At 41.3% G+C, this 27,150-nt stretch overlaps 1 protein-coding gene across 1 annotated transcript in view; it reads right to left on the bottom strand.

The window, feature by feature from the left end:
• Col28a1 (collagen type XXVIII alpha 1 chain) overlaps positions 1-27,150 on the bottom strand; it is a 149,869-nt gene that overhangs the window by 20,754 nt on the left and 101,965 nt on the right. The window contains exons 28-30 of the mRNA XM_032906950.1: positions 1,364-1,432; positions 835-915; positions 703-738 (exon numbers count right to left, since the gene is read on the bottom strand). Coding sequence (XP_032762841.1) covers positions 703-738; positions 835-915; positions 1,364-1,432 — 186 coding nt within the window. The remainder of the gene's footprint in view (positions 1-702; positions 739-834; positions 916-1,363; positions 1,433-27,150) is intronic.

The raw sequence follows: 27,150 nt of genomic DNA, 5'->3' as shown, positions 1-27,150 counted from the left end.
CAAAAAACTAAAGGTCTCCTTTTCTAATCTCCAGGGGTGAAGTGATTTCAAATTAGAAAGGCAGAGTTTGAATTTGCTAGAAACTTCCTACCCATTAGAATTTTAAAAATCATCTTTTAAAAAAAAATTACGAATGAAAACTGTAGAAAACCATTTGTAGAGATTCAGCAGATTGGCCAAACGCATGCATACGCATAATCCCAGCTTTGAGATAACTGCTTTCACAGCACTTCCTTAAGGAACTAACTTAAGAAAAAAAAAAATCCCCCAGCCTGATATCAGTGAGAAAGACACACAAAATAAAAACTCATTTGGCTTCTGCCACTTCTCTTAAGCAGATCAGTTCCTTGTTGCCAATAATAGCAACTTGATCATTTCTAGGAGGAAATGCATTTCTAGAGGTCAAGAAGGAGCATCCCCACTTGTTCACATAAGACTGCATGGCTTCCTAGTGCGGATACCCGCTCCCAGCCCAACACCCGCACCCGCCCTCGCTCCCACCCCCACCCCCACCCCTGCTCTCCCTGCATCCAGATACAATTATCTCACACGTTTGCTCAAATCAACACTGGCCTGACAGTAGGCACCATTTAAACAGGACAACCCAACCTCCAAAAAAACTCGTAATTCTAGAGCTACGACATGAATATAATAATTCGGCAATTAAGGAGCCCTCAATTACCATTTAGGATAGATACTCACTGTGAGTCCCAGGTCTCCTTTCGGTCCTTGTAACCCCTACTTAGTGGAAGAAGAGTTAACAGTCAGGTTAGGCTGGATCCATCGAGAGGATAAAGCTAAAGTCGTAGTGAGGCTTGAACAATCACGTCTTGCCTGTTTTCCTGGAGATCCAGGCTCTCCGATGTCTCCCTTTTCACCTTTCCTCCCCACATCGCCCCGTTCTCCATGTTCTCCCTGCACGACATGGTTAAAAGAGAACCGTAGACCATGAACATTACAGCCGATTAAGCTTTAGGGGAAAAGTAATCCTACAGTTTGATTTGTTGAAACCAAAAGCCCTTTAAAGACTTGGAATTCTGTTGACATAAAAACTAAGAGTGGGGAAAAGACATTTACACTTAAGAGGTATTGTGACACCTTCTGATCAGCTTGGTGCCTTCAGGAAACTCAGCCGTTGTATAATTTACCAGGTTCCTGAGGTTTCTGGTGTCTCCTACATATGTGTCCTAAGGATTTATTCTTTTATTGGCTCCCTTTGAAGGATGAGAGGAAATAGATTCCATCACAGGTAGGTTTCATAGTAAGGCAGAACAGGCAGGAAACATGAGGGCTCTGTCCAAATCAAGGCTAAGCCGTTGAGACCTTGACCCTAAGAATTTCCTTAAGGTCCTGATAAACTCACCTTCTGACCAGGGAGGCCGAGGCCCACTGTGCCCTTTGACCCTGGGAAACCTTGAGGTCCTTGTTCCCCCTGCATGAGATATAAGAAAGAGGTGTTCTTATTAATTCCTCAGAATAACTCAGAATATTTAAGGAGTTAGAAACTCATTTGCAGGCTCCAAACTGCATTACAGAATTACCTAATTTCAAAGGATGATAATATAAATATAGCACAGAGAGATAGGCTTCCTTGTTTGCTAGCATTCTTGTGGTATAGAAACCCCTCTCTTAACAGATCTGAAGCTAAGGGCACACTTGTCCACAAATAGCTAATATTCTATTTATCTTTGTATTTTCCTATATTTACAATATAATGTTAAAGTATAATATAATGCTAAATAATATATGCTAAAAGCCCACATTAATGATGGGGAGAAAAAATAAAACAGCATCCCTTCAAGACTAGGGACCTGTTATATAATTGACTATAATGTGTTAGTTTCATCTCTGATAATTTATAGCCATGGGCAAGACTCAATTTTGTTCCCCCACCCCCACTCTCTTACCAAAACCACACAAGGCATAAACAGTATCATGGTATAGAATATAGAATAGAAATAACCATAGCTAAACCACAAAGTCATAGTAACTACGCTGCTTGTTAGTTCCAAATCCTGACGTATTTCTGGATCAGTTAGTGATTTGTCTGTGGTAAAGAACAAAAGATACTGGACTCTCAGGACTACTTTATTTCCCTCTGCCGTGCTCTCAAAAGTATCATAACCATCCCCAAGAGAATCACCAGTGGGCACAGTAGAAGTTCTAACACCAGTCCCAATCTCAGACTAGCTTAAAGAGAATCTTGGGTGAAAGGAGAGGTCAAATATTCATTTTGCCTTGAGTCAGTCTTTCATAGCACAGTGTGACTGAACTCTAGTGGTTCCTTTGTATTTGAATACATTGCAAGTGTAGAATCAAACACTCTTGGCTCCAAAATCCAATTTTCTTTATATAAGCAAGTTCCTAAGAATGGACAAACTTTGAGAACTTGTTCCCCGAATGTCACTTTGGTGTCCTTGAGCCAAGCCTTCTGCTGGGACACACTGATCCCAGCAGGAAGGAGTGCTTGTGAAGCTCTGCAAACTCTGGGCACACCTAAGATGACTCACCCTTGGAGACTGGGATCCTCTTCCAGCTTTTCAGAAGTCATTGACAATCATTTCATTTAGCTTACAATCAAGAGCACATGATTCCCTTTTCACACTGGGAAATCTGAAAACACTGGGAGACCAAGAACTCCGCATGGAAACTGGTACCAGCAAAATAACACATGTACTATGATAGAAAGTACATAGCAACGTAGAGACCACAGACTGACCTCATACTTATCAGAAAATAGCCTCTAGTGACAGTAGATCTCACCCTTGTCTAGAGGTTAGAAATCTCTGACTAGCTATAGATTAGGTGGCCAGCACAGAGAGATGTTAGAGGACCCTAAGGAGACAACTGCCCGAGAGTTTACTAATCTTTGTTTTAATTGAAAAGGGGAAAAAAACAATATATTAAATGTATAATCTGACACACAGCATAAACTTGCTTCCTGTGATGCTTTCTGTCAATGAGGGCATCTTTATTCAATGAGATACTTGGTTAAAAGGTAGCTTTGGAATATTGCAGTGATGTCTCAGACCACTGATGTCTGGTCCGAGAGCTTCCAGAAGGACCCCTGACTGGGTACATTGGAGACAAGAAGTTTGTGGAAGAATATTAAAAAGAAACCAGTGCTTAGCTTGGTTCATATCCCAAAGGAAGATGGGTAGTAAAACACACTGTGTTACTAGGATGCGGTGGGGAATCATCACTGGGAAGTCTGCACTCAGAGGCAGCTGGGAGGAGCTCCATACCTTCTCCACAATCATGCAGGGTGATTGTTTCTCAGGCAATATTTCCAATCTCTACAGCAGCTGTCACAAAAGATGTCCAATAAAGGTTTATGACTTAACTGCCTTTAAGAAATGACACACAGTTTCCCAACAAAGTGAAAAGCCATTTCCTACGGGAAACACTTTGAGAAATCAATGATCACATCAGGGGTAGCTGGATGTCCAGGAGCCTATGCTGACATGCTTCCTAATGTGAGCATTCTATTTATAGTTGCTAATGAAGGCAGCTGTGTCTCTGCATGGTAAAGGATTTCCCCCCTCATAGCCAGTAGTCTTCCTCTAAAACACACGAGGGGTTCCTAAAACTTTCAGAGTAGATCACCTGGCTACCAGCCTTTAGTAAGTAAGTCCATGCCTTAGTTCAGCAGAGGTGTATGCGGCCCATTAGACTTTCTTCTATGACTCAGTGAAGTGAGAAAGAAGGTCACCAGGTCACCTTAGACCAGAAAGAATGCAAGAATGGCTGTCTATTGGGAAATACGATTAAATACATATTTCAAAGCCAACTTTTCAATCAGTGGTAGAAATAGCTTTATGCTTTCAGATGATTGTTTTATAGAAAACAACTTATAAGAGTAATGCATAAACATCTGAATCATTTAACTGTTTTTCTATATGTTTTCTCAGGCAAACATTTAGAAGAAACAAAGTAACCTCAAAGAGGCTCAAAAAAACTGTAAAATGGATCTCTGGTTTCTATTCAGATTATAGAAAAATGAAAAATAAATCATTCTTAAAACAACAACTACATAGAAAATATTTTCATTAGGAAGCATGTCAGTAGGCTCCTGGACATCCAGCTACCCCTGATGTGATAACTGATTTCTCAAAGTGTTTCCCGTAGGAAATGGCTTTTCACTTTGTTGGGAAACTGTGTGTCATTTCTTAAAGGCAGTTAACTCATAAACCTTTATTGGACATCTTTTGAAACACCTGCTGTACAGATCGGAAATATTGCCTGAGAAACAATCACCCTGCATGATGGTTAAACAGGTATGACGCTCTTCCCAGACCCCTCTGCAGAAGTGAAGTCATGATTCTCTTTGACGTCTGTGTGGACCTGGTTGTAGGATAACCATTCTGAACAGTGTGCTAAGAATCCCTGGATCCCTAAGAAGAGGCATGACCTCAGCAAACCCTTCCCTGATGGGAATACCAGATGTTATGTATAATCTGGAAAGTAGGAGTCAGATAACATCTGTCACTGATTTTGAATAGCCCATGCAGGCTCTTGTAAGGTAATTGGACTCTGAGGCAACAGGTATAAGGGAAGATCACCCTACCACCAACCACACTGCTATTCTGGGGCTTACCAGAACTCAAAAGAAAGACAGGCAAGCAGGAAGGTTGAGCAGGGAAGTCAGGTGCGAAGCTTCCTGTTGTGCAGGCCTGAGAGGGAAGCCATAGCCCTACTGCCTCTTTCTGCTCAGGTTGCTATAACAAAGCACTGTGAGATGGCATGCTCACACGCACATGGAGCAATCTATTTCTTACTGTGCGGGAGGCTGAAAAGTCCAAGATCCAAACAGGGGAGGAGTCATTGTGTGGTGAGGACCGTTTTCTGGTTCACAGATGGTATTGTTCGGCTGCCTCTTCACATGGTAAAAGGGACAAAGCAGCTCTCTGGGTCTATTCTGAGGACACTAGTTCATCTGTGAGAACCCTATCCTCTTATTCACGTCTCCAAAGCCATGCCTCCCAATAACATCACCTTGAGAGTGAGGCTCTTGGAACAGGGACCAGGAATGGACAGAAATGTGCCAACACTATCAACCAGGGGAAGACAAGGCACCTCCTATAGGGAAAATGTCATCTAAGGCAATGGCAACCACCACCTTTACCTCTCTGCCATAGGTGATGGCTCATGGCAGTAGCAGAAAGGAAACAGACCAACTTGGCACAAGAACTCCTAGAAACAGGCATTAAAGCTGCCCTATTGCTTGAGGCAAGGAATGCATGTTGAGCCCAGGCCAACAGGAGCCTCCTGCATAGAGAACTGGTATGAATTTTATTGCATGTGAATAATTTTCCACTAAGGAAGGAAACGAAACCAAAACAAAACAAAACAAGAAGAAAAACAACAAAACCCAGCAGGAAATGGTGGTACCTTTAATTGCAGCACTCAGGAGGCAGAGGCAGGGAGATCACTGTGAGTTTCGAGGTTTGACTGTTTTATGAGCTGAGTCCCACATATAGATTTCATTTGTGGTGTTTTCTTTCTCTGTCTCTCTGACTCTCTGTCTCTGTCTCTGTCTCTGTCTCTGTCTCTGTGTGTGTGTGTGTGTGTGTGTGTGTGTGTGTGTGTCCATGCTCACACACCGATAAGTGTGCATGTGAGTACATGTGTCTGTGGAAGCCAGAGTGCCATTTCTCTGGTGTGCTATTCACTTTTTTTAACTCCAGGTCTCTCTTTGGCCTGGTGCTAGACAATCAGGCTAGGCTACCTGGTCAGCGAGTCCTAGACAGCCTCCTGGCTCTGCCTCCTAGCACTGGGAATCATGCTTCCAAGACAAGCACTGTGTCCACTGATCCACCTCTCCAACCTGCAGTCTGAACTTCTTGAGGGCATTTCTGCTCTATGGATTCAGGAGAGTTTGACCATGATAGAAACCCTTTGCTGTTCCTGCGATATATATTCCCATAACCTTCAGTTCAACTTTTGAAACAAGCAATAACATTATCCCAGGTAAACACATTCCGTTTATGCACCCATTATGGTTATCTACCACCAGATTAAGACTCTCACCTCACCTCTGCAAAAAATAAATGTTAAGAGATGTAGGGCACTACGCTGTATTTTAAGGAAGGAAGTCCTCGACTCCTACTTGCCTTTTTGTTTGAGTTCTTGCCGTCCACGTTTTCTCTGTCAGCTCATAGGTAAAAACAATGTCCTTATTTATAAAACAGCTTTTTATCTCTAGGAAGGGATATGAATGCCATATCCCTTAGTGACCTTTAAAGAAGGTAACTGAGAAGCCCATTATGAAAAGGAAAATGCATCAAGCTCTTGCGGAAGTTTGGCTCGGCTGCTGACCCGTTACAAAATGAAAGTTGAGAAAGAAAGAACCTGAACCCAGGCTCGGTTCAGTGAGAACGGGGACCATCTCCGATTTATTTTTATCTCTACTCCACCTTTGTCATTCTGCTATTGAGCTGCTCTCCCCCTGGGCATTTTCTGTCACTCACTAAAAATCAAGGGCTAAAATCAATGAGGCAAACCAGAGTCAGAAATTCTAGTTCAAACAAAACCTTCTCCTCTGACAAGAGGGTAGCATTGTCTGAGAACCCTGGAGACATGGTTTACATAGTGAAGACAAGCGAACCCCCCCCACCCCCTTCTGGCTTTCAGCTGAGGGCCAATGGTTACTTCTAGCCTCAGAACCCTGGCTATAAAGGGTTGAGAAAAGAAATATTACCTTATTAAACTTTCTGGTTTTTTTCCACTTTTTTGGCCATTGTAGAACCATATGAAAATTTCAAACTTCAATGGTCCCCAATATCCCAATATTTTTTAATTTAAAGTATCATTCTTTCCTCTATTTCTTCTCTACTTTGCCTCCTGCTTTCTGATAACGCGATTATTAATTAAAAACTTGGGGAAGGGCACCGTACCTTTTGAAAGTAGGTAGTAAAATTTTCTGGCCACTGGAATAAAGAAGCCACTATTGTACTATATGTTGATTCAGTGGGTGAACGGTACCGTTTATCAGACCAGTGAGCAGCCTGAATAGTCTTCCGGTGTTTGCCTGCAAGCCAGGAACCAATTTGTACTGCTCTCTGGGCACAGCTAGTTCACATGCAAAGGAAATCTTCCATTTTTATGGGCCTTGGTAGTATATACATTGTTCACGTCAATTGAAGGCAGTTGTCTAGGGGCTTCTAGAAAACCAGGTTGGTCTGCTACTTGGGCATTGATTTCCTGACCCTAACAATCTGCTGCTGCAAGTAGCCACTGCCATTTATTGCTTTCCTATGATCAAAGAACAAACTTATATCTCTGTATAACGTCTTAATAGTTCCAGGGGAAAACACATTGACGATAAAAGTCAGCTTTTAACCATTCTCGCAAGCTACCATTAATTCTGTCTGATGTTGCAATATTTTTAACAGTAATTCTGTTTCCAAAATTCAAGCTGACAGAGCCTACAAACAAAGGCTCTTTTGCTTTCTACTCCTCTGTTCTAGCTTGGCACTGAGTAGAAGCCCAGGCAGTTTTCCCTTTTCTAACCTGATAATCAACTGCTTTCAGTTTCTTAAAATTCCTTCCCCTTCTGGCGCCGGATTCCTCTGAATGTCCCACTTTGATACGTTAGCACTCTCTAATGGGGAGTAAGACAGCCTAATGTGTGTTTGATGAAGTAACCCACTTGCTTAGGAGTGGAGTCAGTGAGTAAGCTACATGCGATCAAGCAAACATTTGTTGGAGTAGAGCCACAGACTTTCTGGTACCGGGCCAGATCCCAAAGGGATGAATGAAACAAAACATGGCTTCATTATATTCGATATTCATTCAGATGGTGATCCAATTGTGTTGTGTTTGGTGAGAGACAAGGAAGTCATTTTCTTTTATGGATTCAACAGTTGATTTTGAGTCTGTTCCTAATGACAATCTAACGCCTTTACTGTGTGTACTCCATTCTTCATGGTCTCAGAGTAGAGCCAAGAGATGTCAGCCACATACAGTGTGAATTTTCAGAACAGCTCCCAAGGGAACGCCCAGGAGCCTGACCATGATGCTGCTGACATTAATATTGATGGCTGTATTCCTTTCCTGGGGCTTCTATAATGAATTACCTCAAATGTAGAGGCTAAAACACTACTTATCCATTACCTCACAGTTCTAGGAGAAGTTAGAAATCTTAAATCAGTTTCCAAGGTGTAGAAAGACCATGTTTTCTCTAGACACTCTGAGGACAAATGTGTCGCCTTCACTATTTCAACCTCTTGTCCTTCCTGACTCCTATGGGTTTTTTCTATCCTCCTCTATGCTGGGCTATTTCAATCAACACATCACTCTTATGAGAGTCTTATCTCCCTTTGATTCCCTCTTTCTTGAGATGATGTTTAGGGTCCATCCAGATAACATAGCCCCTATTTCTAGTTTCCCTCTGTTATAAGGTAATAAATTCACATTCTAGAGATGAGGACATGGACATCTTTATGATTCATTATTCAGCCTACCATGTTGACTTTTATCTTATTCCCATAAAAGCAATATAATATGGTTGCTATGTCACCTATAATTTACCTTAATATATTTTCATTTAGACAATATCACAACTATATGACTGTGCAAGTTAATTTACTTTATTCTCTAGGATGATATATATATATATATATATATATATATATATATATATATATATATATAGAGAGAGAGAGAGAGAGAGTCATATATGAGGCACTTAAAATAACTGATCATGTGCTGTTTAATAACATTTTGTTCAACAAACAACCCTGTATATACAGCTGTGGTCCCAGAAGAAAGTTGAAAAATTCCCATCATTTACTGCTATCCCACTGACATGTTACAGTCAGATTAATTAATCATATCTTGGTGGTCATGCAAATATAACGTAGCCAGTAATATAAAGGTATAAAACATGGGAGAGGGCTGGAGAGATGGCTCAGCCGTTAAAGGCTAGGCTCACAATCGAAAATGTAAAACATGGGAGAAAAATCCACAAAAGAAAAGTTTTAAGAATAAGTAAGAGTATAGCACACTTGGGGCTGAGGAGAGGCTTAGGTACGATGCCTGCTGTGGCAAGCACACGATTCTCAGCACCCACATGTTAAAGGCCTACAGGCATCGTGCATGTGTCTGTAACTCCAGCACTAAGAGTTACAAAGTGTGGACCCTGAAGCTCAGTGACCACTTAATCTGGGCAAAATGATGAGTTTCAGGATCTGAGAGAAGCCCTACTCCAAACAGCAAAGGTGGACAGTCATCAAGGAAAAACATGTGACATCACCCTCATGCTTAAACAGACATAACTAACAACAACACACATACACACCACACACTCAATATCACACACACACACACACACACACACACACACACACACACGCACCATAGCACATGCAGCTGAGCACAGTACTTAAAGCTTAATGAGAAAAACATGCTGCTGGCTTACACACTTTTAATCATTGTGTTAGGGTATACCCCAACATGACTGTAACATGACCATAAAAATAGTACATCAGGGGGCTGGGGATTTAGCTCAGTGGTAGAGCGCTTACCTAGGAAGCGCAAGGCCCTGGGTTCGGTCCCCAGCTCCGAAAAAAAGAACCAAAAAAAAAAAAATAGTACATCAGGCTGCTCCTGCAGGAGGCTCCCAGGTGTCATGTTTTCTGTGCCTCTTGATTGTGTCAAACAGCCAGGTTAGGTAACGGACCTACACCATCAGGAGATAGGGCACTCTCTCCTGTTTACACAATGATGAGCTCACATCATGATATCTCTTAGAGCGATCCCTGTTTTCAGGGCAAGCATAGCTGTTGTACAACCCCTAGTCCATAGTTGAAGATATATGTTTCCAATATGACTGTTTAGATTTGCTCCAGAGGAATCTCAAACATGCAATTTCCCTTTGGTGAGGTAAGAAGGAGTCAAGGTGTGTACCAGCTAGAATGCTGTATGGGTACTTCCCTCTCACGTGAAAGGGAGTTAGGCGACAAACACACAAAACTAGATCTTTGATCAGTCTGTCACTACGTGTGTTTTCGTTCTTACTGTTTAACAAAGGAGTAGACTTACAGTAGAATTAACCTGTTTTAATGGAAACATAGCTTGAGATAGCAGACTTATCAAGGAAGAATAACTTAATGAACTTCTAAACTTTAGAAAACATTGATAGTCAACAAAAAAGAAAAACATGTATAAATATCTAAATTGGCCTCAGATAACTTAGAATACTTACAGACGAATATTCTCACTGTGGTGACACCATGCTCCTCTGGTTGTTTTGCTTAAGGTTTGGTCTTCTGGTTCTATGTATAAGCACTAGCAGATGCAAAGGGGGTAGAGGGAACAGCAGAGGGCATTTGCAAATAAGCCCAGAACAGTTAACCACCGAGCTTGACTGCCTGATTGCTCACTGTCACGATTTCTCCACTTGATTGACAGAATTTAGTCTCACTTTCTAATAATAAAGTTGTTCTCAGTTTAAACCTTAGCTTTAAATACATCAGCAGGTCACAGGACACAAACTGTCATGGCTTTGAAGGATTTTGCCAGCTGGTCTCAGCTGCATGAATTGATTTGTCTTGCCCTTCTGTCTAAATCTCTCTAGATAAACCTGCCAGAATTCACAAATATCATAGTGGGCATTCAAATGGACCTGGACCACAAATATAAATACAAAGAGACAGAGTGGGCTTAATGGCAGTTGGCTATGCAAGGGGCAAAGATATCTGCCAAAACCCCTTTGTTGGCCATTTGTTATTTCCTAGTTCCCTGGCCCAGATTTCTAGTAGATCACATATTTCAGTTTGGTTCCTCTTAAAGATTTGTTTTACATTAATTAACTGTATAAATGCAGGTTCGGGTAGCCATGGAAGCCATGAGGGGGCACTGGATCTCCTGGACCTGGAGTTACAAGTAGCTATGAACCTGTTCACATGGTGCTGGGACGTGAACTCAAGTCCTCTGTAAGACTGCACATACTTAACTACTGAGCTACCTCTTCTCCAGAGACTTTTGGTTTAGATGACTCTAATGCTTCCTGGGGTGTTCTCTGTGCTCTCAGGGTAGGTAGATATATGCCAGGCTCTTCTCTTATTAACTGAGCAATTTTCTCTACATCTGTGACTTTAGTAGTGATCCCATAAATGACAATTCTCTAGTCCCTATAGTTATTCTTACCTTTAAAATCCTGGCTTATTTTCCTATCTACTTTCTAGAATTTTCCATATGCTAGCTACTATAGAATGAAACCTACCAAAGCCAGAAATCTTACTGTGTCATATCTTCTGTCCGTCATGTGCCCATCCCTTAGTCTCCAGGCTTGCAGATTCTCTGTGTCATGACCTCTGTTCTCTCTGGTCATTCCTTTTTAATATGTATGTAAGGACTGGGCTTCCTAAGTCATCCAAACAGTCTTCTCTCATTGGTTGTCACTCCAGGCAGAACTAGCAGCCCTTATATCAACCTCTCTCATATCATATATGTCATAACACCTTTGGATATTCATATCTTGTGCATCCTACTTATAAATTGCCAAAGGAGAAACTATTCATCCTGCCCTTTTTACCTTCTGAGGTACATATTTCAGATCCCTATACAACATATAAAACAAAGAGTGTATATGGTGGCTGGCCACCTTTTATAAAAGTTATCTAAAGACCATACTTTTTAAATTCCATCTTACTTAACCTCATAAACTGCATGGGTATCAGTTTACCTCTTAGGTTAATTAAGAAAATTTTCTGGATAAAGCTGTGGGATTCAAACTGACCATAAAGTACCCAGACCCAGTGGATACACCTACAATACAACTCCTACTCAAGGAACATCAACTATAAGACTTTAAGAGCCAGAGTACCAGACACTCTGCTATGTCTCCTTGCAATGGCAGAGAAACCCAGGATACCTCAATAACAGGGCTGCCTAAACCAGACCAGAACAAGGACCACTCCATTAGACATGCTAATGTGTGAGGGGAAAGATCATATGGCTCCACCCCTAGAAGTGGAATAGCAGGCAAGTCAGGGATGTTGAGCTAGGGGAAATAGTCTTCTTCTAGGGAGGAGCTCCCTAATTGGTTACCCAAAACCAAGCAGTCATCCCTGAAGTCATGCGCATGCAAGCTACGCTAAACAGACTGAGCAGGTTGTTACTTATATATGCAACAATAACAGTTAAGCAAGGGAGACCAGGAATTTGAGAGAAAGCAAGGTGGAGAGCATGGGTGGAGTTAAACGAAGGAAGGGAATGGAGGACTATAATTATAAAGTATAATATAATTATACTTTAATTTTAAAGATTGGACACTCAAAAAAAAAAAACAATGTATGGAAAAGCTCAGCAGATACTCATTGATGAATCAGCTGAAGAAGATATTTACAACCATGTTCTCTGGGACCAGGCTCTAGGGTCAATCTGAATAGCTCCTATAGCACTGGCTTCTGAGACAGCAGAGTAAAACCAGTAAATTGGGGTTCACGAGCTACAAAATCCACTGTGGCTCACCTGAGGCACATTCTGCTGACTGCGCAGGCTACTTAAGCAGGACCGTGAGGACGGCAGGAAGTGCTGAGCCACGGCCACTACCTGAGCAGCAGAAAGTGGGGCCTCCTGGCACTTACTCCACCCCAGTTGCATAAGTTTGCTGAACAAACAGACTCTACGACGACGTGCTTTGTGTTTTTCAAGGCGCTCTTCTTTGTTCCACAGATTAGTTCCTTTACAGACAAGAATGGACACAAACGCAGTGTAAAGGGCAAACTTTCCTTACCATGATCTTGGAGAAGGCTGAAGCGTGACCTAAGGAGACCTCTGGGTCCTGTGTTAGTACAACTTTCTCTTACCGTAATGGAGTGCCTGGGATACAAGTTCACAGGAAGAAAGATTCATTTTGGCTCATGGTTGCCAAAGTTCCAGAACATGATTTGCATCTTTTGGGGCCTAAGGTAACAGTGAATATTTTCATGGCTAGCAGATGGCGGAGAAAACATCTCATCTCGTGGCAGAGAGGTGGCAGAAAGAAAAAGAGGCAGGAACAAGACACACTTCTCTCAGCACGACCACCTACGGCCTACCTCCTCAGCTCCTCTGGGAACTCATCAGTGAATTTAGCCCATTGATGTGGTTAGCATTTTAGTGATCCATTCATTCCTCTCTCAGGAGCACTGAGACCTGGGGAGCACACCTTTAGTACACGAGCCTTTGGGGAACATTTTATACCCAAGCCATCATAAGCCCAATACCTAGAACAAGTGAATGTTGTCTTGCATGGAAAAGGGGGTATTCACAGCTGTGACTAAAGTTTTTCAGACAAGGAGATTATTATGGGTTGTCTGGATGGGTCCTAATTGTGACCATGAGTCTCCTTAAGCAGAAGTGTTTGAAGAGCATGTAGCCAATGGTAGAAGCAAAGTCGTCGAGGAAAAGTAGAATCCATTGGCTTTACAGATGGAGAAAGGTGCTGTCTGCAGTTGAAATGTCAATCTTTTCCTAGAGAAGACTAGGAAACAGATTCCTCTAAACTCTCTTCATGTCATCTGCATTAGGACGCATTCATTCTTATGGGCTTCCACAACTAGAAGACCGAACCTGAGTTATAATTGAGCTGAATTTGTGACACTCTGTTTCAGCCACCCCAGGACAGCAACACAGAGACTAAGACCATTCCTGTCTCTTCTGGCAAAGCAGACCATAACAAGAACATTCTGTGTCAGATCATCAAGAAACAAGTTAGCCAAAAAGTCTTATTTTAAGTGCCATGAAGCTCAGGCTGTCATAAAGCTAAGGAAGCCATGAACAGAACTCAGTTTGCTTTTGCATTTTGCAGGCCAGAGCTCCAAGCATGGACAGAGTTGGTTAGTTCTGTTTTTCTACAGCACTTCCCTCTTTAGGAGGAAAAGAAATGCTGGGAGAAACACCCTCACTCCAAGGGGAAGGGATGACTATTCCATATATTAGCCTTTGCAATATGACTGGAGACTATAGGACGCTGAAAAGGAAAAAAGACTGAAAGGAAAGTGTCAGTATTCATGATGGTTTGGTTATCATGTGTATGCCTTCATGACATCTCCTGTAATCCATATTGTTACAATAATTCTTACTCCTATATTTGGAGTTCAATTCCATTTTCCAGAGCCATCTACAGTGAGATACAAGGAAGATTTTTTGCTTCAGAGGCCCCTCTGCATTTGAGCAGGGAGAACAATCTGGGAACACCCACATACTACCAAGAAACAAGAATGTCTAAGTTAGACTGTTGTTGCTATAATAAAACACTATGACCAAAAAGTTTCCTGTGGTGGCTGTAATAAATCGTCGCAAAATCACTAGTTGAATATGACTCAGAGCTAATCTCTCGTGGTTCTGGACCCCCTTAAGTCTGAAACAGATGTCGATAGCACAAGGGTTCATTCCATTCTACAGCATGTCGTTCATCACCTATGGAAATAAGCAGAGGAACTCAAAACTTGGGGCAGGAGCTGATGCCAAGGTCATGGAGGAATGCTGCTTACTGGCTTGCTCCTCATGGCTTGCTCAGTTTTCTTTTTTAAAGGGCCTCAAATAGCCGGTTCAGGGGTGGTGCTGCCCATGGTGAGATGGACCCTACCACATAATCATTCATTAAGAAAAAAGCTCACAGACTTGCCCACAGCCAACCTAATGGAAGTATTCTCTCAATGAAATGACTTTAAGCTGTGTCAAGTTGACAAAGAGAGAGTGACTATTGATGGTTTACACTGAGGACAGGAATGATACGGGAGCAGAGAAAGAAAGAGAGAGGGGCGGGGGAACTTATATGCCAAACCGGCCATTCTGTTCTTTCAATTACTTTCAGAGTAAAAACCCAAACAAAATTAAAAATATATACATAAATATATACATATACATAAAAATATATACAGCTAGACACAATGTCACGTGCCTTTAATTCCAGCACTTTGGAAGCTTGCCAGAGCTACACAGAGAGATTCTGTCTAAAGCACTATGGGCATAGCAGCACTATGTATAATAACCAAAAGTAGAATCACACTAATAATGTACAGAAGTGGAAAAACAAAAGGTGATATATCCACACAATGTAACAGTATTTGGTTGTAAAACGACAGATGATCTTTGATAACTTTATGCTGTTAGAAAACATGGCCACAAAAGTTCACATATCATGACTCTATTTAGGCAAGACGTACAGAATAGGGAGAGCTATGAAGATAGAAAAGCCAGTGGATGCCAGAGTTGATGACTAAATAGGAAGGTGATGGGCAATGGCTGCCAAGAAGCATGTGATTTATTTTGGGTATTATGAAAATATTCAAAGTTAGGTGGTGATGACAGTTATGAAATTACGTGAGCATGGCTAAAAAAAAAAAGTTAAGGCTACATTAAAGGAATAGATTGTTTAGTACGTGGCTGAATTTCAATAATTTTTTTAAAAAATAAAACAAACCATCCTAGGGGCTTCTTTCCAGCTATGATTCTCATACTTTGATTACATAAGACAAATCTGTTCGTCTTGTGATAGTAGGAACTACTGGACCCCACCATCTAAGTCACTTCTCAGAAAATGTCTTTCAGCATTCATTTTTTTTAAATATCCTCTGGGTATTAAAGCTCCATGGAGCCTTTGAATAAAGTATGAAAGGGCCTTCTGACAAACTCCTCCTGTGTATGGTCCTCTAGCTTGCTCATCTGTATGCAGTGTTCCCTCTCATTGAGTTCAGCACAGACGAATTTACTCACACAGGAGGAAACTGCTCTCTTGATTTTCTCTGCTAAACTCTCCTAGATTTTCTTCATTAACTACTCAGTGACAATTGGTTCACTAACCTGAAAGCTTAGATGAATGGACAGCCTCTGAGCCAAACGAAACATAGAACCATGAAAAGATCCATAGAGTCACAGATTATTAAACAAAGCCTTAAAGAAAATTCATTTGTTAAGTTGGGATGTTTTGCTGCATTGTGCTTGCTTCAAGGGTAAACCATGAACTTGGGTAAAAGTTTAACAGTAAAAGCAACAGATATATAGATGATGAAATTGCATTCCCCCAAAGTTTTATAAGCCTATATCCAGTTATAAAGTGAAGTAGAAAACCACATCAAAGAATTAACAGCAACAGAAAAATCCACAGCAGGCAGAATGCCTTCCCAGGTGAGGACAGCGGAGCTCTTACAATATTCTTTACAAAACAGGATTGAATGGAAGTCTTTACGTAAGACTGAGAAAGCGATAGGCAACACCCCGCGAGCAAACCTGAGCCTGGGGACCACAGGTAAGACAAACTTTTCTGCTACAAACGACTTGCCTGGTGATCTCGGGTCACACAGAGGCGGAGTTCCTCTGGGGCCGGACACTTCCGGTGTTTGGCCAGAGTCCCGGACCAGCGGAGGATCCCTGCCTTCAGCAGCTCTCTGCTCCCAGGCCCCCTGGAGGGAGTTCTTGCCGCCTGGTCAGGCGGGCTCTCCTGAGGCAGCAGGCGGAGGAGACCACCAACGCTGCCCCCCCCTGCCCACATCCCTGGCCCAGGAGGAAACTGTATACGGCCTCTGGGTACCCATAGAGGAGGGCCCAGGAGCAGCAGGTCCACTGCGTCTGAGACACCGCCAGAACCTGAAGGGACCGACCGGGTAAACAGTTCTCTGCACCCAAATCCCGTGGGAGGGAGAGCTAAACCTTCAGAGAGGCGGACACGCCTGGGAAACCAGAAGAGACTGCACGCTGCACACAGTACTGATCCCAGAGGAAAACAAAAGCTATCTGGAACCCTGGTGCACGGAACCTCCCGGAAGAGCGGCGCCAGATCTTCCTGGCTGCTGAGGCCGTGGAGAGCTCATAGGCAACACCCCACTAGCAAACTTGAGCCTGGGGACCACAGGTAAGACAAACTTTTCTGCTACAAACGACTTGCCTGGTGAACTCAAGACACAGGCTCACAGGAACAGCTGAAGACCTGTAGAGAAGAAAAACTACGCGCCCGAAAGCAGAACACTCTGTCCCCATAACTGGCTGAAAGAAAACAGGAAAACAGGTCTACAGCACTCCTGAAACACAGGCTTATAAGACAGTCTAGCCACTGTCAGAAATAGCAGAACAAAGTAACACTAGAGATAATCTGATGGCGAGAGGCAAGCGCAGGAACCCAAGCAACAGAAACCAAGACTACATGGCATCATCGGAGCCCAATTCTCCCACCAAAGCAAACACGGAATATCCAAACACAACAGAAAAGCAAGATCTAGTTTCAAAATCATATTTGATCATGATGTTGGAGGACTTCAAGAAAGACATGAAGAACTCCCTTAGAGAAACACAGGAAAACATAAATAAACAAGTAGAAGCCTACAGAGAGGAATCGCAAAAATTCCTAAAAGAATTCCAGGAAAACATAAATAAACAAGTAGAAGCCCATAGAGAGAGTCACAAAAATCCTGAAAGAATTCCAGGAAAACACAATCAAACAGTTGAAGGAATTAAAAATGGAAATAGAAGCAATCAAGAAAGAACACATGGAAACAACCCTGGATATAGAAAACCAAAAGAAGAGACAAGGAGCTGTAGATACAAGCTTCACCAACAGAATACAAGAGATGGAAGAGAGAATCTCAGGAGCAGAAGATTCCATAGAAATCATGGACTCAACTGTCAAAGATAATGTAAAGCGGAAAAAGCTACTGGTCCAAAACATACAGGAAATCCAGGACTCAATGAGAAGATCAAACCTAAGGATAATAGGTATAGAAGAGAGTGAAGACTCCCAGCTCAAAGGACCAGTAAATATCTTCAACAAAATCATAGAAGAAAACTTCCCTAACCTAAAAAAAGAGATACCCATAGGCATACAAGAAGCCTACCGAACTCCAAATAGATTGGACCAGAAAATAAACACCTCCCATCATATAACAGTCAAAACACCAAACGCACAAAATAAAGAAAGAATATTAAAAGCAGTAAGGGAAAAAGGTCAAGTAACATATAAAGGCAGACCTATCAGAATCACACCAGACTTTTTAAGCAGAAACTATGAAGGCCAGAAGATCCTGGACTGATGTCATACTGAACCCTAAGAGAACACAAATGCCAGCCCAGGTTACTGTATCCTGCAAAACTCTCAATCAACATAGATGGAGAAACCAAGATATTCCATGACAAAACCAAATTTACACAATATCTTTCTACAAATCCAGCACTACAAAGGATAATAAATGGTAAAGCCCAACATAAGGAGGCAAGCTATACCTAGAAGAAGAAAAAACTAATAAATCTTGGCAACAAAACAAAAAGAGAAGAAAAGCACACAAACATAACCTCACATCCAAATATGAATACAACCAAAGCAATAATCACTATTCCTTAATATCTCTCAACATCAATGGCCTCAACTCCCCAATAAAAGACATAGATTAACAAACTTGATACGCAACGAGGACCCTGCATTCTGCTGCCTACAGGAAACACACCTCAGAGACAAAGACAGACACTACCTCAGAGTGAAAGGCTGGGAAACGACTTTCCAAGCAAATGGTCAGAAGAAGCAAGCTGGAGTAGCCATTCTAATATCAGATAAAATCAATTTTCAACTAAAAAGTCATCAAAAAAAGATAAGGAAGGACACTTCATTATTCATCAAAGGAAAAAATCCACCAAGATGAACTCTCAATCCTAAATATCTATACCCCAAATACAAGGGCACCTACATACGTAAAAGAAACCTTACTAAAGCTCAAAACACACATTGCACCTCACACAATAATAGTAGGAGATCTCAACACCCCACTCTCATCAATGGACAGATCATGGAAACAGAAATTAAACAGAGGCGTGAACAGACTAAGAGAAGTCATGGCCAAATGGACTTAACGGATATTTATAGAAGCGTTCTACCCTAAAGCAAAAGGATATCACGTTCTTCTCAGCTCCTCATGGTACTTTCTCCAAAATTGACCATATAATTGGTCAAAAAAGCGGCCTCAACAGGTACAGAAAGATAGAAATAATCCCATCGTGCTATCGGACCACCACGGCCCTAAAACTGGTCTTCAATAACAATAAGGAAGAATGCCCACATATACGTGGAAATTGAACAATGCTCTACTCAATGATAACCTGGTCAAGGAAGAAATAAAGAAAGAAATTAAAGACTTTTTAGAATTTAATGAAAATGAAGATACAACATACCCAAACTTATGGGACACAATGAAAGCTGTGCTAAGAGGAAAACTCATAGCGCTGAGTGCCTGCAGAAAGAAACAGGAAAGAGCATATGTCAGCAGCTTGACAGCACACCTAAAAGCTCTAGAACAAAAAGAAGCAAATACACCCAGGAGGAGTAGAAGGCAGGAAATAATCAAACTCAGAGCCGAAATCAACCAAGTAGAAACAAAAAGGACCATAGAAAGAATCAACAGAACCAAAAGTTGGTTCTTTGAGAAAATCAACAAGATAGATAAACCCTTGGCCAGACTAACGAGAGGACACAGAGAGTGTGTCCAAATTAACAAAATCAGAAATGAAAAGGGAGACATAACTACAGATTCAGAGGAAATTCAAAAAATCATCAGATCTTACTATAAAAGCCTATATTCAACAAAACTTGACAATCTGCAGGAAATGGACAATTTCCTAGACAGATACCAGGTACCGAAGTTAAATCAGGAACAGATAAACCAGTTAAACAACCCCATAACTCCTAAGGAAATAGAAGAAGTCATTAAAGGTCTCCCAACCAAAAAGAGCCCAGGTCCAGACGGGTTTAGTGCAGAATTCTATCAGACCTTCATAGAAGACCTCATACCAATATTATCAAACTATTCCACAAAATTGAAACAGATGGAGCACTACCGAATTCCTTCTATGAAGCCACAATTACTCTTATACCTAAACCACACAAAGACCCAACAAAGAAAGAGAACTTCAGACCAATTTCCCTTATGAATATCGATTAAAAATACTCAATAAAATTCTGGCAAACCAATCCAAGAGCACATCAAAACAATCATCCACCATGATCAAATAGGCTTCATCCCAGGCATGCAGGGATGGTTCAATATCTGGAAAACCATCAACGTGATCCATTATATAAACAAACTGAAAGAACAAAACCACATGATCATTTCATTAGATGCTGAGAAAGCATTTGACAAAATTCAACACCCCTTCATGATAAAAAAGTCCTGGAAAGAATAGGAATTCAAGGCCCATACCTAAACATAGTAAAAGCCATATACAGCAAACCAGTTGCTAACATTAAACTAAATGGAGAGAAACTTGAAGCAATCCCACTAAAATCAGGGACTAGACAAGGCTGCCCACTCTCTCCCTACTTATTCAATATAGTTCTTGAAGTTCTAGCCAGAGCAATAAGACAACAAAAGGAGGTCAAGGGGATACAGATCGGAAAAAGAAGAAGTCAAAATATCACTATTTGCAGATGATATGATAGTATATTTAAGTGATCCCAAAAATTCCACCAGAGAACTACTAAAGCTGATAAACAACTTCAGCAAAGTGGCTGGGTATAAAATTAACTCAAATAAATCAGTAGCCTTCCTCTACACAAAAGAGAAACAGGCCGAGAAAGAAATTAGGGAAAATGACACCCTTCATAATAGACCCAAATAATATAAAGTACCTCCCAGGGTGACTTTTAACCAAGCAAGGGAAAGATCTGTACAATAAGAACTTCAAGACACTGAAGAAAGAAATTGAAGAAGACCTCAGAAGGTGGAAAGATCTCCCATGCTCATGGATTGGCAGGATTAATATAGTAAAAATGGCCATTTTACCAAAAGCGATCTACAGATTCAATGCAATCCCCATCAAAATACCAAGCCAATTCTTCAAAGAGTTAGACAGAACAATTTGCAAATTAATCTGGAATAACAAAAAACCCAGGATAGCTAAAACTATCCTCAACAATAAAAGGACTTCAGGGGGAATCACTATCCCAGATCTCAAGCAGTATTACAGAGCAATAGTGATAAAAACTGCATGGTATTAGTACAGAGACAGACAGATAGACCAATGGAACAGAATTGAAGACCCAGAAATGAACCCACACACCTATGGTCACTTGATTTTTGACAAAGGAGCCAAAACCATCCAATGGAAAAAGATAGGCATTTTCAGCAAATGGTGCTGGTTCAACTGGAGGTCAACATGTAGAAGAATGCAGATCGATCCATGCTTATCACCCTGTACAAAGCTTAAGTCCAAGTGGATCAAGGACCTCCACATCAAACCAGATACACTCAAACTAATAGAAGAAAAACTAGGAAGCATTTGGAACACATGGGCACTGGAAAAAATTTCCTGAACAAAACACCCATGGCTTATGCTCTAAGATCAAGAATCGACAAATGGGATCTCATAAAACTGCAAAGCTTCTGTAAGGCAAAGGACACTGTGGTTAGGACAAAACGGCAACCAACAGATTGGGAAAAGATCTTTACCAATCCTACAACAGATAGAGGGCTTATATCCAAAATATACAAAGAACTGAAGAAGTTAGACAGCAGGGAGGCAAATAACCCTATTAAAAATGGGGTTCAGAGCTAAACAGAGAATTCACAGCTGAGGAATGCCAGAATGGCTGAGAAACACCTAAAGAAATGTTCAACATCGTTAGTCATAAGGAAATGCAAATCAAAAACAACCCTGAGATTTCACCTCACACCAGTGAGAATGGCTAAGATCAAAAACTCAGGTGACAGCAAATGCTGGCGGGATGTGGAGAAAGGGGAACACTCCTCCATTGTTGGTGGGTTGCAGACTGCTGCAACCATTCTGAAATCAGTCTGGAGGTTCCTCAGAAAATTGGACATTGAACTGCCTGAGGATCCAGCTATACCTCTCTGGGCATATACCCAAAAGATGCCCCAACATATAAAAAAAGACACGTGCTCCACTATGTTCATCATGGCCTTATTTATAATAGCCAGAAGCTGGAAAGAACCCAGATGCCCTTCAACAGAGGAATGGATACAGAAAATGTGGTACATCTACACAATGGAATATTACTCAGCTCTCAAAAACAATGACTTTGTGAAATTCGTAGGCAAATGGTTGGAACTGGAAACTATCATCCTGAGTGAGCTAACCCAATCACAGAAAGACATACATGGTATGTACTCATTGATAAGTGGCTATTAGCCCAAATGCTTGAATTACCCTAGATGCCTAGAACAAATGAAACTCAAGACGGATGATCAAAATGTGAATGCAGATCGCTCCTGAGAGACACAGCCAGAATACAGCAAATACAGAGGCGTATGCCAGCAGGAAACCACTGAACTGAGAACAGGACCCCTGTTGATGGAATCAGAGAAAGAACTGGAAGAGCTTGAAGGAGCTCGAGACCCCATATGTACAGCAATGCCAACCAACCAGAGTTTCCAGGGACTAAGCCACTACCCAAAGACTATACATGGACTGACCCTGGACTCTGACCTTGTAGGTTGCAATGAATATCCTAGTAAGAGCACCAGTGGAAGGGAAGCCCTGGGTCCTGCTAAGACTGAACCCCTAGTGAACTAGACTGTTGGGAGAGGGCAGCAATGGGGGGAGGGTTAGGAGGGGAACACCCATAAGGAAGGGGAGGGGGAGGGGGATGTTTGCCCGGAAACCGGGAAAGGGAATAACACTCGAAAAATGTAAATAAGAAATATTCAAGTTAATAATAAAAAAAAAAATTAAAAAAAAAAAAAAGACTGAGAAAGCATGAGAAATTCTCGCTAACACTGTTTAAGGTGGGTAGAATATATAAAATGTTACATTCATCTACTACACAGTAGACTATAAAGTATACATTGGCTTAGAAGGTGTCCGGGTTACACTGAGAGAAGAAAATCAAGTTGGAAGCCCAGGACAAAATGATATTAAAAGATTCCACCCAGCTACATGTGAATATGAATGTCTAATCAAAAGAAAAGAAAGGAGTCTGTCCGTACACCATGCTGTGAGCAGTGATACTCTCCATGAAGCAGGACTGAAGGGGGGAAGGGGAATTTTACAAAGTTTTATGGTATGAAGTAGATGTGCTTTGTTTCCTTATTTAAGTAAGACAGTGCACTGGTTGGTTTTGTGTCAACTTGACACACAAGTTAGAGTCATGAGAGAGGTAGGTGCCTCAGTTGAGAAAATGCCTCCATGAGATCCAGCTGTAAGGCATTTTCCCAATTAGTGATCAATGGAGGAGGGCCCAGTCCATTGTGTGTAGTGCCATTCTCTGGGTGGGTATCTTTCTCTAAAAAAGCAGGCTGAGCAAGGCATAATGAGCAAGCCAGTAAACAGCACCCCTCCATGCTCTCTGCATCAGCTCCTGCCTCCAGGTTCCTGTCCTGCTTGAGTTCCTGTCCTAACTTCCTTCAGTGATGAACAGTGCTATAGAAGTATAAACCAAATAAATCCTTTCCTCTCCAACTTGCTTTATGGTCACAGTGTTTACTGCAGCAATGGAAACCCTAATTAAGACAGAAATCTTGGTTCTGTTATAAAGCCATTGGCAAACATACAATAAGATGAAAAGCTTCCATTCCCAGGAACGCCCAGGCAGACAGCAGGGTGCCGTGAATAATGTTGGAGAATTGATTCTCACATTGGGTGAGGGCAGGGTGGGACCAAGACATGTGCGGTGACTCCTTTCTCTTCAGCATCAAACTTTGGTTTCCTGGGCTATTCTTATCACGACATAACACACTATGTTGTCTCCCACCCTTAAAAAATAAATTCCTTCATCACATCCATAACTTTCCACTACTCCAGGTCTGTGTCCTATTTTTCAAACGTTGCCTGTATATTCTGTCATTCCTTCCTTAATCTTATCACTCTCAAGTTTTAAACTTGAGATTATTTATTTTAAAAATAATCTCACACAGGAAAAATAAGGATAATCCAAATATTCTCCATAATCCCTGAATCCAGATTCATCGATTAACACTGCTCCTCCCCCAACCCCACATGAATGTGAACAACTCCTGGCAGGGTCACCATGGCTTCCATATTTTCAGTTCTCCTGATGATGCCTCAATTCTCATTTTAACAGCAGCACTGACACCACAAACCTTAAAACTCATCTTCACTTAGTTCCTGGGTAATACTAATTTTCTCTCCACCTCACAGGCTACTTATCTCAATGGCCCACATTTTTTCTGGATCTTCTTCCACATAGAACTCTCCAAATGGTCCAGTGTTCTAGTTCCAAACCTAGGGTTTCTTCTCTTCTCTACATACACTTCTAGCACAAGAATTCAAGTGCTACCTATATTGTGAGATAAAACTTGCATATCCTTTTCTCTCCCCTGAAACCAATATTCCTATCCTCAGTTCTTCATGGGGAGCTTCAGGGGAGGCTTAGATCAAGAGTTAAGCCTCTAAGTTCTGCTATCCTGCCCGCACCCACTCTCCCTTCCCCAACGTCAGAAGATGGCTACTCCATCCTGTCGCTCATCCAGGCTATAGATCTTAATGTTCCTTGGCTCCTCTCTCTGTATCCACATCAGGTCCATACCCCAGTCACCTGGTAGCACCCACTCTGTCGTCCCTGGGCTAAGGGGTTCTCGGCTCTCACCTCTCACTTCTCCTGGCATTGCTGCATGTTAGTCAAACTGTCATTGATGCTCCTTAAATGTGCCAGCCATGGGTCTGTTCCCAAATTTGTAACTGAGGACCCTTTCAGTTCCTTCTGCCTGCTGCCTGGGTTTCTACTTATAAATATACTAGCATTGAGGTTTGAAGGACCAGGAACCCAGGGAAATTATAATGAACATTGCTATATAGGAGCATTTTGACAAAATATAAAATTGTTCCAATGAGAGTCTCTTTCCTATGGTTCTTGTTTTACAAATCTACCATTGTCAAATATACCCTTTAATTCCAGCACTCAGGAAGCAAAGCTATGTGGATCTCTGTGAGTCTGAGGCTAACTTCAGCATGTTTCAGGCCAGCCAAGGCTACAAGCCTATATATCGAAACCTTGTCTTAAAAAGAAGAATTGATTGAGTAACCATAATTCTAGCTAATTACTCTGGGAAACCATTTATTTTGCACAGTGGCTGACATGATTAAGATTAGCTCCAGTTCACAATCTCATCCATGAAATATCAAGGTTAAACTTTAATATTGTTTCCTCTTAATGAAGCTGGCTGCGATGCTGGTCCCATTTGCAATGAAAAATGATAAATTATAAACATGTGCTCTGAATCTGAAGGAATAGACTCCCTTTAGAACATGAGTTTAGTATTACTAATTTGCAGCCCTACTTTATATACTAACCTTTGAAATAAATATAGTCCATCACTCTGTTAGCATAGGAGAGCATGTGTATAGCAGATATATCATATTTGAAGAAAAATGCTTTTAACTGAAACTTAAAGAATTAGGCTATTTGTACTTGTAAATTTCACCATAAAGTGAATATATATAATATTTATTTATTTATTTATTTAAAGTGTGTGTATGTTAGAGAGAGAGAGAGAGAGAGAGAGAGAGAGAGAGAGAGAGAGAGAGGTGGAGATCAGAGGAAAACGTATGGAAGTCACTTTTCTCCTTCTACACCTCAAGTCCTAGAGATCAAACAGAGGTTGCCAATTTTAGTGGCAAGCACTTTTACCCCCTGAGACATCTCACTACCCCCACTCTAGGTTTTGATCTTTTCATTTAATGAAAAATAGGTTTTAGGTGTCATAGACATTTCTAACTCCAGCACTTAGGCCAATCAGTACCTAACACATAATAGGTTGACTGATATTTGCTTGGAAAGATGAGCAAAATTAAACATACTGCAGAATAATTATAAGGAGGACTTGGTCCTTTGGTAATGAAAAAGTGACACGTGCCAGGTATATATTGGGTGTTCTAGATCTGACCATAAAACAAAGGCATCTGCTATCCCAGTATATTGTGGTTAGGGAGAAAAGAGACATTAGAATATGGGAAGTCGGGCTGGGATTTAGCTCAGTGGTGGAGCGCTTACCTAGGAAGCGCAAGGCCCTGGGTTGGTCCCCAGCTCCAAAAACCAAAAAAAAAAAAAAAAAAAAAAAAAAAAAAAAAAAAAAAAAAAAAGAATATGGGAAGTCCTGTGCTAGGATTAGCTGAAGTACCATGGAAATCCAAGCAGAGTGCAGGCTTAAGGAGACATAGGCTTTCAAAGGAGGTGCTATCTACCAGGAGCCCTGATAACTGGATGAGAGCTGACCAGATAGATGTGCAATCTGATTTGTGATTATAGCATTAATTTTCTCATAATACAATGTTTTCTGTTGCATGTTTTAGCTTTTAAGTATAGGGCATTACAAGGAGATCTTTACCTAAGAAGTTATATCTGATAGATCTTCAAATACTATTTGCCATTGCCTAGATTTCTTAACTAGTGTCCGTGCTGCAGTCCTGGTCCTGTGACAGTCTGTCTTCAGCCGAGGATCACAGTTCTTTCCAAGAGAAAGTCAGACAGTATCACAAATTTGTTCAAATCACAGCCAGTGACTGCGAGCTTCACTGTTCAGGAAAGCCAAGGATCCTACAAGCCTGAGCGGCTACATGCCCTCCCCCATCCTATGGCAGTTACTTCCTGAATGACACTTCCAGTCCTTCTGCTTGTCTTCCCACACTCCAAGCACCCTATTACCTATGGACACAGCAGAATTCGTCCATCATCATGGGATGGCCACTCACAGATCTTCTATGTCTTCGCACTCTTCTACTCCTTTTCCACCTCTCTCTTTTCTTGTCATAGGAGTTTTCATCTTCTTCTCCAACTTCCTTACTCATTGTATTTATTGTTAACAAGATGCAGTTTCCATAATGTCCTGAATCTTTACCACTCTGGCTATGGTTCCTAAAATGGAGCCTGGGATGGTATGCATATTCAAGACATTTATTGAATGAACTAAAACAAAGCTTTGTGCAACTAGCCAGGATGAACCAGTGGGGTCAGCATCCTTTATTTTAAGCAGGAAGAGGAGTTGACTTTATCATGTATATATAAACTGATATTTCGATATGAAAATGGAAGCCAATACTACTTTGAAAAGCATTTTAGCACAGCTGGTCTTATCACTCTGGTGAAGAGTATATGTATGTTATCATGTAAGTATATACATACCAGAAAAGCACAGCAAATATAATGCTGGCTTTATAAAACCACCCCCACAAAGGCAATTTTGGAAGGAGAGACAGATGGAGAGACTG

Source organism: Rattus rattus, chromosome 6, assembly GCF_011064425.1.
Source record: "Rattus rattus isolate New Zealand chromosome 6, Rrattus_CSIRO_v1, whole genome shotgun sequence".
In the NCBI taxonomy this organism is placed as follows: domain Eukaryota; kingdom Metazoa; phylum Chordata; class Mammalia; order Rodentia; family Muridae; genus Rattus; species Rattus rattus.
This window is presented reverse-complemented; position numbering and strand designations above follow the sequence as displayed.